At 40.5% G+C, this 12913-nt stretch overlaps 1 protein-coding gene across 1 annotated transcript in view; it reads left to right on the top strand.

Annotated features, from left to right (window-relative positions):
* Positions 1–9955, top strand: part of STX12 (syntaxin 12) — a 42801-nt gene extending 32846 nt beyond the window's left edge. The window contains exons 6-9 of the mRNA XM_030324971.1: positions 974–1079; positions 5776–5848; positions 7074–7156; positions 8439–9955. Coding sequence (XP_030180831.1) covers positions 974–1079; positions 5776–5848; positions 7074–7156; positions 8439–8531 — 355 coding nt within the window. The 3' untranslated portion in view covers positions 8532–9955. The remainder of the gene's footprint in view (positions 1–973; positions 1080–5775; positions 5849–7073; positions 7157–8438) is intronic.
* The last annotated feature ends 2958 nt before the right edge of the window (positions 9956–12913 follow it).

The following is a 12913-nucleotide window of genomic DNA, read 5'->3' on the forward strand; positions in this document are numbered from 1 at the left end:
TCTGTTTACCCATCTCTAAAACGGAAGCAACTCATTCTTTTAGGAGCAGTACAAGAAAAAAAGCAAACAATTTGCACCTGAAAGACGTCTTCTTTTTTCACTTCTCCAAACTGAATTAACCAATTTCATAGAAATGTATTTGTGGTATTCAGAACTTAAAATGCTTTATCATAGGTACGTATCTGTCTCTCCCCACTACACTGTGAGCACCTCAAAGGTGTGCCTGGTGGGATCTATTTTATTCAGTTTTGTATCTCTAGCGCATGGAGGAAACCCTTTAAATACTGCGGAGATGATGTCTGATTTATGCCTACTATTGGGAAAATGGTTAATACTGGATTTCCAAAGTGTTTTATGTCTAGTATAATATGTAGTGTGCCTTTTTTCTAAATATGGTACCTGAAAAGAAGAGTTAAAACATTTCACTAGCTTTTTATTTTAGTTTTCTTTTGAGAGGCATTTAACCCAAAGCATAACCTCAAGGAATTTTCTGAAAACCAGAGGATGTGATTCTGTTAGACAAATTGGAAAAGCACTGACAGATCACTTAGCCTGCTCTCCTCCACCCATTTAGTACCCAGGAGACCAACACAGCTGGCACTTTGAGAGGAGATGGGTCAGTATGCTTCATTGACTTCAAGTCTCTGTCCGCTTTCCTTGTCTAGTAAGCCCTGGCAAGATTGCAGAATGTGTACCCCCAGCTGGAAAACAGCAAGGAGTCCCGTCCCTTATAATCTTGCTTCATCTCTGCCCATCTCATGCCCATGGGAGCTGAGACTTTGTTTTCTTGGTGTTATCAGCTCTTCGCCTCCAGATAGGAAGAACATGGCCCTCAAGGACTTTGTATTGATACCAGAGGCGTTCGAGCCCTAGTAGTGTCCTTGGATAGGCTCTGCTGGTAGTCGAGATGTTGTAGGCGTCTCGTGTACACCTTAGAGAGGAGGAATCAACTAATGTGCTTGTGTCCTTGCAGCCATGAGGAGTGGAACCAGATGCAGAGCCAGGAGGATGAGGTGGCCATCACTGAACAGGATCTGGAACTTATTAAAGAGAGAGAAACAGCAATTCGGCAGCTGGAGGTGAGAGCCAGGTTGTGTTGTTTGTTTGACTCCGTGTATCTGCACTCTAACCCACCTGGATTTTCTCTCAGTGATTATGAAAAAGCATGAAATGAGTCCTTATGTGATTTGTATATTATATCTCAGTGTAATCATGGCGAATTTGAACTACTCTTACGACAGTACCGGCCACGGTGCCCAAAAAGACTCAAATCCTTTCTTCAATTACCATATCTTACATGGTGTCCACGAGAATGACAGAGCAAGGCATGAAGAACAGAGCAAGGCAAACATATATTTTATTGCTCGTTAATACTTTGCCCCTAGACCTCTGTGTCAACTTGTAGATCAGGTAGGAGTCTATGGAGAGAGCCCCTTTGCTTAATCTGAGTACCTCAGAATAAAGGCAGACCAAAAAGTTTGCTTAATTTTTGTGCCTCCCAAAGTCCAGTCCCAGGTTGTGGATATGAGTTCAGTGCAGAAAAACAGGAACAGTTTTTGAGGTGGGGGTTGAGGGAAAGGTCTCGAGGCCTTTCTTACCTGATTTTCAGGTTAACCTTAACTTATGTAGTGACCAGCATATTCTTTTTTTTTTTTTATGTTTATTTATTTTTGAGAGAGAGAGAGAGAGAGAGAGAGCATGAGCACACACAAGTGGCGGAAGGGCAGAGAGAAAGGGGGACAGAAGATCTGAAACAGGCTCCGTACTGACAGCAGACAACCAGTGTGGGGTTCGAACTCACAAACTGGGAGATCATGACCAGAGCCAAAGTCGGATGCTCAACCAACTGAGCCACCCACAGCAACCCCATGACCAGTATATTCTTAAACTTAAGGAGTTTTCTCCTCCACGCAGCTAGAAGACTGCCATCCCTGGGGGCAGTGGGGAGAAGGGGGCTGTAGAGAGGAGAAACTTGGAGCGCCTCTATGACCTTCAGCTGTGGCAGTGGCTCTGAACTCTGACTGTACCTTAGTGTCACTTGGAGATTTTTTTTTCCAAATGCTCAGCTGTCCTCCCTTACCCACCAACTATTAGTTTCGATTTTGTGAAATTCCTATTTTTTGTATGTTAAAAATGGGCAGATATCCACAAGAAGCCCTGGGCATGGATTTTTTTTTTTTTTTTTTTTTTTACAAACCTACCAGGTGATTATAATGGACATTCAGGGTAGAGACTCACTGCAGTAGAGACCATTGGTGTTTGTGTGTGTTTTTTTTTTTTTAATGTTTATTTATTTTTGAGAGAGAAAGCATGAGCAGGGAAAGGGCAGAGAGAGAGAGAAAAAGAGGATCCGAAGCAGACTCTGGGCTGACAGCAGAGAACCCAATGTGGGGCACGAACTCACAAACTGAGAGATCATGACCTGACCCAAAATTGGACACCCAACCAGGCGCTCCTGTGTTTTATATATATATATATGTGTGTGTATGTATGTATGTATGTATGTGTATGTATATATATATATATATATATACATATATTTTTATATATTTATAATAAAAATATATGTATATATATATATATTAAATATTTATTTATTTTTGAAAGAGAGACAGAGTATAAGTGGGGGAGGAGCAGAGAGAGAGGAAAACACAGGATCCAAAGCAGGCTCCAGGCTCTGAGCTGTCAGCACAGAGCCTGACATGGGGCTTGAACTCATGAATGGTGAGATTGTGACCTGAACCGAAGTTGGAAGCTTAAGCGACTGACACACACACACACACACACACACACACACACACACACGTATATAATTTTTACTAATTTTTATTTGTAATTTTTTTTCACTTTTTATTTTCTTTTTTAATTTTTTTTAAGTGTCTGTGTTGAGATGAAACAATTCATCCTCAACTGTGATGATTTTATTGTCTTCAAAGATGTCTTATTTTTTCTCTTTTTCACCTACTGCAACTAATCATCAACTTGGTTCTCTGACATTAGAAATACTGTTCTAGCAGAGAGTCAAGTGAGACATGGAGCTAAGGAAAGGAGTGTAAGGTGGTGGATGTCAGGAGCATAGTGGGCACTTGACAGGTTCAGGAACATTAAGTCCAAATGCCTTAACCGGGGCTGGATTTTCCTCTCCAGTCATTTCCTACATCTACTGTACAAACCCTATTCTTTTTTCTTTTTTTAAGTTTATTTATTTATTTTGAGAGAGAGCGTGCGCGCACACACACACGCACACGCATGCACACAAGTGGGGGAGGGGCAGAGAGAGAGGGGGAGAGAGAGAATCCCAAGCAGGCTCTGCACCATCAGTGCTGAGCCCAATGCAGGACTCAAACCCACAAACCGTGAGATTGTGACCTGAGCCGAAGTTGGACACTTAACAGGCTGAACCACCAGGTGCCCCACAAACCCTATTCTAATGGAAAAACAACACAGTGTTGTGTCTCCTCGACTCTCACACTGCACTTCTAACATTTCTGGCCACCAAACGTGGGCTTTATCCACATGAAGCAATTCTGTAACACCAGCTGGGTGTTTTACAATTTAACCCAATTCTGACACTATCTACCTGGAGTTAGCATCAGATCCCACAGGTTAAGGGCTCAGTCCCACAAGACTGCATCCTCTCCACAACTTGGGAAGCCAGTTGTAAGTCTAGGTTGTTACCTGTGCTTCTGACAGGCTGTCAATTGGAGGTTCTCATGGCCTTGGCTTTGATTAATTTGCTAGAGCAGCTTAGAGCTTAGGAAAACAGTAGGTTACTGCTTTATCATAAAAGGTTACAGCTCAGGAGCAGCCAGATGAAGAGATGCACAGGGGAATGGGTGTGGAGCTTCCATGCCATCTCCACGTGCACCACTCTACCAGGACCTCTGTGCTCACCAACCCAGCAGTGTTCTCAGTCCTGCCATTTAGTATTTTTGTGGAGGCTTCGTTATGTAGGCATGGTTGATTAAATCATTGGCTATTGGTGGTTGAGTCAACCTCCAGCCCCTCTGATGAGAAGATTGGTTCCCCTGGCAACCAGCCCCCATCCTGAGGGGCTTTCCAAAAGCCTTGTTCTTTTTTTTTTTTTTTTTTAATTTTTTTTTTTTTTAACGTTTATTTTTGAGACAGAGAGAGACAGAGCATGAACGAGGAGGGTTAGAGAGAGAGAGAGGGAGACACAGAATCCGAAGCAGGCTCCAGGCTCTGAGTTGTCAGCACAGAGCCCGACGCGGGGCTCGAACTCACGGACCGCGAGATCATGACCTGAGCCGAAGTCGGCCGCCTAACTGACTGAGCCACCCAGGCACCCCCAAAAGCCTTGTTCTTAACATAAGCTCAGGTGTGGTTGAAAGGGGTTTCTTATGAATAACGAGAGATAATTTTATCTCTCTTATCACTCAGGAAATTTCAAGGGTTTTAACAGCTCTGCTCCAGGAACAGGATGAAGACTAAATATATACTTCTTATTATAAATCACAATTGCATACCTGTGTTGTAACCAAACTGGGCTCTTTGCTCTTTAACTGTTAACTTTTTGTTTATAAGGCTTCTCTTTTGCTTTAAGGTACAACTCAAGTCCTACTTCTTCTGCAAGCCTTTCTCTACACTCCTTACTGTACTATTTACTAGTCACTTCCTATATAATGACTTATAAAGAAAAGTACTGATCCCACCCTCTTCCATCCCACCCCAGTAGCTAGTCAGCTTTTCTGTATCTACAGCAACTAGCAGACTGTCCCAACTACAGTAGACTCTTAGCAAGTAATTGAGGTTTTGAGGTGCTGGTAAGAACTCGTCTTGCTAAGCTATGATTAGGAAGTCATGGCTTTCAAGGCATTGTTTTTTATTGTGCCATTCCGAGAAGCAGTATATTGCAATTGAAAGAGCCTGGACTTGGGGCACCTGGATGGCTCAGTCAGGTAGGCGTCCGACTCTCGATCCCAGCTTAGGTCTTGATCTCAGAGTCATGAGTTCGAGCCTCGTGATAGGCTCCATACTGGGCTCCGCGGAGCCTACTTATAAGGGGAAAAAAAAAAAAAAGAGCGTAGGCTGTAGAGATATTCTGGCCCCAACGCTTAGTTTCCTCACTGATCAGCTTTGTGACCAGTTATATAACCTCTCTGAGCCTTATTATCCTCAGAGATACTTGACTTCATACAGTTACTGAATAGTTAATGTAAATATCATAGAGGCATAGTAACATAATGAAAATATGAACTTTTCGTTCTCAGCTCTGCCACTAGCTATCTTTGAGACCTCGGGACAAGTCATAAACTTCTCTGAGCCCCAGTTTTCTGTACAATGGGGATAATATATGTTTCATTTTGTTGTCATGGGTACCAACTAAGTAATGATTAATAATAGCTAACACTTATGAAATGCTTATCACACAGTTCTGAGAACTTTATATCAATTTATTTAGTACTTCTGTGCTTTAGTATGAGATGGGTACCGTCATTATCCACATTTTAGAGGGGCTGGCCCAAAATGGTACAAGACTGTGGAAGATTAAATTCACACAGCAAGACTGTGGGTCCTCTCTAGCTGACATTCAGACTCTAAGAGTCTGTGCTGAATTATCTACCTGGTATAGTTCTTGGCACACAGTAGGCATTTAGTAAATGTTAACATTATTTTCATTTTCAGTTTGTGGAGAAAGCATGATTTATGAGCCTTAGAAACACGTGTTATGTTTATAGCCAAAATTTTAGCTAAGTAGAGGAACTGAATTGTCTAAAATGTTGCCTAATATTAATTATTTTTTGTGTTCCTTAGGCTGACATTTTGGATGTCAATCAGATATTTAAAGATTTGGCCATGATGATCCATGATCAGGGTGATCTAATTGGTATGTATCATTGATACCTTTACCATAAGGTGAGTTAATAGTAGTATTTGTGTATGAGGAAGTCAGTAAGATGTGTCTTAGGAATTTAGGAATGCCATTTAAAAATTATTAAATTTGGGGCACCTGGGTGGCTCAGTCAGTTGGGCATCCGACTTCAGCTCAGGTCATGATCTCATGGTTCACGAGTTTGAGCCCCACATTGGGCTCTGTGCTGACAGCTCAGAGCCTGGAGCCTGCTTCAGATTCTGTGTCTCCCTCTCTTTCTCTGCCCCTCCCCTGCTCGCACTCTGTCTCTGTCTCTCAAAAATGAATAAATGTTTAAAAAAAATTTTTTAATAAATAAAAATTAAAATTATTAAATTCATTTTCTTAGCCCTTTTCTTATAGTGGCAAATGTAGATGCAAAAGTGAGACCCCCGTGAGTACTCAGCTCAACTTGCCATAGCCTCTTTTTATTTTATTTTATTTATTTATTTATTTATTATTATTATTTTTTTAATGTTTGTTTATTTTTGAGAGAGAGAGACAGACAGAATGTGATCAGGAGAGGAGCAGAGAGAGAAGGAGACACAGAATCCAAAACAGGCTCCAGGCTCTGAGCTGTCAGCACAGAGCCCGACTCGGGGCTCGAACTCACAAACCGTGAGATCATGACCTGAGCCAAAGCCGGACGCTCAACCGACTGAGCCACCCAGGCGCCCCTCCATAGCCTCTTTTTAAGTCTTTGGCTGTTTAGGAAAATAGCTGTTGGCTTCCCAGCTTTTATCTCCAGAAACTTGCACAATTTTGGGATTAGTAACTCTTTTTTTAAGCTTTTTTATTTGGAAATAATTTCAAGTTTAGAAAAGTTGCAAAAATAAAAATACTACAGGAACTCTTTTGTAACCTTTACCCGGATTTACCTCTTAATAATGTTCTACCCCATTTGCTTTATATTTGCTCTAAGTCTTTCTCTCTAAATATATATGTGTATACACGATTTTGTCTGAAGCATTTGTGGGTCAGTTGCATACTTCATAACCCTTTACCACAAAAAGAGTTCAGTATTTATTTCCAAAGAATAGAGCTTATTCTCTTACCCAGTTAGTAACTTTTGATTTCATGGCTGGATAGCTGGATAGATGGTGGTCAAACCAGAACCCACAATATCAGGAGTGTGTTTAATTTGCCATCTTGAAACATCGAGTGTGGTAAAAACATCCACTGCCCTTCTTTTTCTTTGCAGACAGCATAGAAGCCAATGTGGAAAGCTCAGAGGTACATGTAGAAAGAGCCACTGATCAGTTACAGCGAGCTGCCTACTATCAGGTAAAAGCAGGTACCAAAGAAAGTCACTGTGCTGCAGATTTATGGGCCATCACAGCTCATTGACACGTTCAGAACAGCTGCAGCCTTTTGCCTGTTAGGTTTGAGCTGGAGGCAAGTGGTCATAATTGCTGTCCCAGTTCCGTTTTTAGTATTTTCCTCCACAGAGAAATCTACAAAAAGACATCAAACCTTGAATAAACTTACACAGGAGCTTCACTGCTACGAGGCTAACCCCATAAGGTAGCATGATACCTAAATCTGGCATAAGGCTAATTTTATATTCTGAGCAGCTAAAATTTGTTTCGATTAGTATAGTAATAGGTACAAAGTAGGACTTTGCAGATACTTTATGTTGACTGTTGCCACCGAGGATGGACATAAAATCAATTCCAGCTGCTATTTGTGAATCATTAGGGGTTTATCATTTGGGGGTTCTTTTTCTATGAATAAGTAGAAGTTAATTGTTGTACTTTGTATGAAATGATACTCTTTTACATATTAGCTGAAACTCCGGATTTGTGACATTTATCTGGATCTTTGTCTCAAACACGCTGAAGGAGCTACTGTTCATTTCCTCTCTGTTTGGTGCTATATGGCTTTTTAGACATAGACAGCATTTCAGCCATTTTCCATGTTCCTGGGTTAGTTATATTTTACCCAGAAATGTTCTTAAAGAAATCTGTATTTAATAATAGTGTTTCCTTTTAAAAACTGAGTGATGGCAACTTTAGTGTCAAACAGTAAAGGAATTATGAAGTAAATTACACACATCCACTCAATATTATATTGTGTGGGAATTAAATTTTTATGCTAAAATGTTAAGTGAGAAAAACATCATACAGTATGATCCCAATTCTGTCAAATAACGATATGCATCGATAAAAAAGATCATAAGGAAATAGAATCAAAATGTCAGCAGTTTTATCCGTAGGTGATTATTTTCTTTCTGCTTGTCTGTATTTTTTACAACAAACATAAAATTTTATAACAGGCATAAAACGTTTATTAAAATACACATGCACAAGTAACTTATTACAACTAATGCCTAGCAGCAGAGGTATAAACAATCCCTTTGCAAAAATGTGTTAGGAACTAGAACTCGTACTGTTGCCTCCTGCTGCTGATAACTGTCGAGATTTGGGGCATGCCTCTCTCCGTATTCATGCATGGATAGAATTCATTTTGAATTACAAGGAGGCAGATTTATGAAACACCTTGGAGTCTTAGATAAGAAGAATTTTACTTGTTTCACGAGTGTCTCCTTACCTATTTTTCTCCTCAGAAAAAATCTCGCAAGAAGATCTGTATCCTGGTGCTTGTCCTGTCAGTGATTATTGTAATCTTGGTACTTATTATCTGGCAAATTTATAAATGAAGTGATTGCCTCAGAGCTGCCTTCTGCTGAGCTGTTTTCAAGGGCACGTGCTTCATGGAGTCTTGCCAGAACAAACCGATCACAAGAAGAGAGCATACACCAGAACGTCCTATAATAATTTAGTTAGAAAATAACTACTAACTAGTCCTTGGAATTAGTGACCTATGGAGACAGTATTTATCAATTTATGTATACATTTTATTGATTTCTCAAATTCAGAATTAATTTATGTGGATTTTGCTTTCTCTTGTGTTCTGATCACCCTTCATCCCAAGTGTTTACTGAAAATTCCATTCTAGATGTTCTTGTTTTGACAGGTGACACTACAGTCTTGTAATACTGTCATTTTGTGTGTATACTAGATTCACCTTTTTACTAGCAACTGAGATAGAATTTCTTTCTGACACCCAGCGCAGCAGAGTCTGTGAGAAACTATATTATAAGCCAGTACTTTTTATTATTTAACATTTTAATTTGAATTCCCAAGAAGCCTATTCTCTTTCTGCTTGGAAAGATTATGACAGTGTATTTAACTGGAAAGTGAAACACTGCACATTTGATCCAGATTAAAAGTGTCTATGTGAGCTGGCCACTTATTGGGGTTCCTGTTAGTGGGGCTTAAAATTTACTTTATTATTTCCTAATGTCATCCACAGCAGTTCATCTGTACACACACTAAACCATCTTGTTCACTTTGATAAGAGGTTAATTTAATTAACATTACTGTGCTCTCTGGGGTCCCTCTCCCCATGTCTGTATAGAAAGGGAGAATTAGACAAAGCATGCTTTTGGAAAGCAAATAGGAATTGTTTGGAATGATTTAAACTTTTTGTTGTTGTTCACTTGTGGTTCTACATTCCTGGCGAATGATGAATGTTGCTGTCAAAAGGCTGCCCCTTACCCATGAGGGTTGCCGGCCGTTTGATGGCAGGAAGATTTTTAAAGGCTAGACTGAAGTTGGTTTAAAATTTATTTCCATGAACCTGGTGATACAGAAAAGGTTCATTTTTGTAAATAATACTGGTTTGGAATAGTGATGTTAGACTTACCCTAATTTATGAACAAGAGATTAATCTCCATGCGTAGTTTTAGACAAAAAAAAAAAAAATGTTTCAATAAAAGATTGCTGTCTTGTAATATAAATGTTGTCCACTTCCCTTTTCCACACAGGTCTAGAGAAGTTAAAGGGAATGTAATTTCTGTAGACTCACACATAAATGTGTTTTGGGCCAATTTCAGTTCATCCTTTAGTGAATTAGAGGATTGGGCTACCCTGGATATATTTATATTCATTTCTTCCACTCCCTTTAATGTTAATCTCCTTTTACCAAACTAATGTGAATAGTAGGGAAACAAGGGCCCAGATGCCTAAGTTTCTTTGTACTCTTGCACTCCTTAATACAAATAAACATTTTAAAAACTTTTGTAGTAAGTTTTTATGAGTTAACGTCTGATGCGGTAGCTATGAGGTTATGTGCTGTCCTGAGAAACGTTGAGACCCGCAAGAAGCTGGAGATCGGGTGAGGGCTGGTTTGGAGGTGGAATAAGGGCCGCTGCTGCCCATTCCTTGAAAAACAGAATGGAGCTACTGCGGTGTCAGTGGCCCAAGCGGCAGCTTCAGGGCTAATTGCTTGGTTCTACAATCATGGCCCCTTCAGCTCCAGATTAAAGCTGGACTCGGATGCATCATTTGTAACATTTCAGGCAAGAAAACATTCTTGATTGTGAAAAACAGTTTCAGTTTGGGTTAAATGAAGCTATCATAGTTCTGTTCTATAATACTATGTAATCTAGTGGTCGTGGTACCTAGCAGTCATGGGTAGCAAATATGACCTTGGCTAGAATTCAAATGGCCTGGAGTTTGTGGTAGTTGCCAAGAGGTTGTGGTAGGTGGTCTTAATAAACATGTTCACAGAATCCTTATCTGTGCCTTGTTTGTCTTTGGGGGGGGGGGGAAGGGGGCATCATGGTCTAGGATGGTGGTTCTTAACCATGGCTTCCCATCAGAAACTAAAAAATACTGATACCTAGGTGCCCCTGCCACAGGATTCTAATTCAGTTAGCTTGGAGTATATATAGCCTGGGCATTTAAAAGCTCGAGATAATTCTCATGTGTAACCATGGTTGAGAACCATTAGTTTGGAGGTCAAAAACTAGACGAGTGGGGTGCCCGGGTGGCTCAGTCGGTTAAGTGTCCGACTCTTGATTCCTGCTCAGGTCATGATCTCACAGTTCATGGGTTTGAGCCCCGTGTCAGGCTCTGCACTGGTAGGGCAGAGCCTGCTTGGGATCTTCTCTCTTTCTCTGCTCCTCCCTTGTGCGCGCTCTCTCTCTCTCTCTCTCTCTCTCTCTCTCTCTCTCTCTCTCTCTCTCAAAATAAACTTAACAAACGGGGGCACCTGGGTGGCTCAGTCAGTTAAGCCTCTGACTTCGGCTCAGGTCATGATCTCACAGTTTGTGAGTTTGAGCCCCACATCGGGCTCTGCACTGACAGCTCGGAGCCTGGAGCCTGCTTCCGATTCTGTGTCTCCCTCTCTGCTCCTCCCCTGCACATGCTCTGTCTCTGTCTCTGTCTCTCTCTCTCTGTCTCTCTCTCTCTCAAAAACAAACATTAAAAACAAACAAACAAAAACCCTTAGACCGGAGTACAGAAAAACTGAAGAATCTTGGCTCTGCCATTAAATCGCTGTAGTTATTTGGACAAGTCTTTTAACGTATGAGCCCCAAGTTTTCTCAGTACCTCTCTTCTAGCTGTAAAATTTTCTGATTATAAGGATCACAGGGGTTTGGCCTGAACATAACAAATTGTTTGCCCCTGTATTATTTTCATTTTCTCTTCCCCTTTCTCCTTCCTTTATGGAATGTTATAGAAACACTAAGCAGATCTACCATTCTCTTAAGTGAATTAAAACTGTAGTACTATATATAGGGTAAAGTAGAAATGTCATTCTGGGCCCTTCATCTGGGAATGCTCCAGAACAAGAACTTGGTAGCAGCTAGACTCCTGCTTTCAGAGAATGTTTTGTCTTGTCTTGTTTTGCTAAGGGGTGGTGATACACTGCCTTCTACCATTGGACAAAAATATCAAATTGGAATTACCATTGCATCAGTGCAAAGTAAAACACCCTAAGTGTCCTCCATTCATTTTTTAAATTGAAGCATAATTGACCTACAATATTCTAAGTTTCAGGTATATAACAGTGATTTGATATCTATGTACATTATGAAATGGTCACCACAAAGGTACCGTTAACCACCTGTCACCAAAGGTTTTTTTTAATGTTTATTTTAGAGAGTGTGTGTGTGTGAGAGAGAGAGAGAGAGGGCGGGGGAGGGGCAGAGAGAGAGGGAGACAGAGGATCTGAAGCAGGCACTGTGCTGACAGCAAGAGGGCCTGATGGGGGCCTTGAACTCACGAAGTAGAGATCATCACCTAAGCCAAAGTTGGACACTTAACCGTCTGAGCCACCCTGGTGACCCAAACAAAGTTTTTACGTTATCAACAATATTATCTGTGCTATGTATTATATCCCATGATTTATTTTATAACTGTCAGTTTGTACCTCTTAATCCCCTTCACCCATTATGCATACCCACAACCCCTCCCCACTCTGGTAACCTGCAGTTTGTTTCCTGTATATAGGAGTCTGTTTCTGTTTTCTTTGTTCATTTTTTTTTTGTTTTCTAGATTCCATATAAGTGAAATCATACAGTATTTATCTTTCTCTGACTTATTTAATTTAGCATAATACCCTCCACATCTGTGTTGTTGCAAATAGCAAGCTTTCATGTTTTGTGTGTGGCTGAGTAATATTCGTGTGTGTGTGTGTGTGTGTGTGTGTGTTCGTGTGTGTGTACACATACCCCATCTTTATTCATTTATCAATGGACACTTCGGTTGCTTCCATATCGTGGCCATTGTAAATAATGTGATTAACATAGGCGTACATATGTGTTTTTGAATTAGTGTTTTCATTTTTTTCAGATAAATACCTAGAAGTGAATTGCTGGATCATATGGTAGTTCTATTTTTTTTTCCTATTTTTAATTTTTTTGAGGAACCTCCATACTGTTTTCCATAGAGGCTATACCAATGTATGTCCCCACCAACAGTGCATAAGGGTTCACTTTTCTCCACATTTTCACCAACATTTGTTATTTCTTGTCTTTTGGGGACTAGCCATTCTGACAGGCGTGAGGTGATATCTCATTGTGGTATTGTTTTGTATTTCCCTGATGATTAGTGATGTTGAGCATCTTTTCATGTTGACCAGCTGCATGTGTGCTTAGAAAAATGTCTAGTCATGGGGCACCTGGGTGGCTCAGTCGGTTACGCGTCCGACTTCGACTCAGGTCATGATCTCATGGTCCGTGAGTTCGAG

This window comes from Lynx canadensis, chromosome C1, assembly GCF_007474595.2.
Source record: "Lynx canadensis isolate LIC74 chromosome C1, mLynCan4.pri.v2, whole genome shotgun sequence".
NCBI classification, from domain to species: Eukaryota; Metazoa; Chordata; class Mammalia; order Carnivora; family Felidae; genus Lynx; species Lynx canadensis.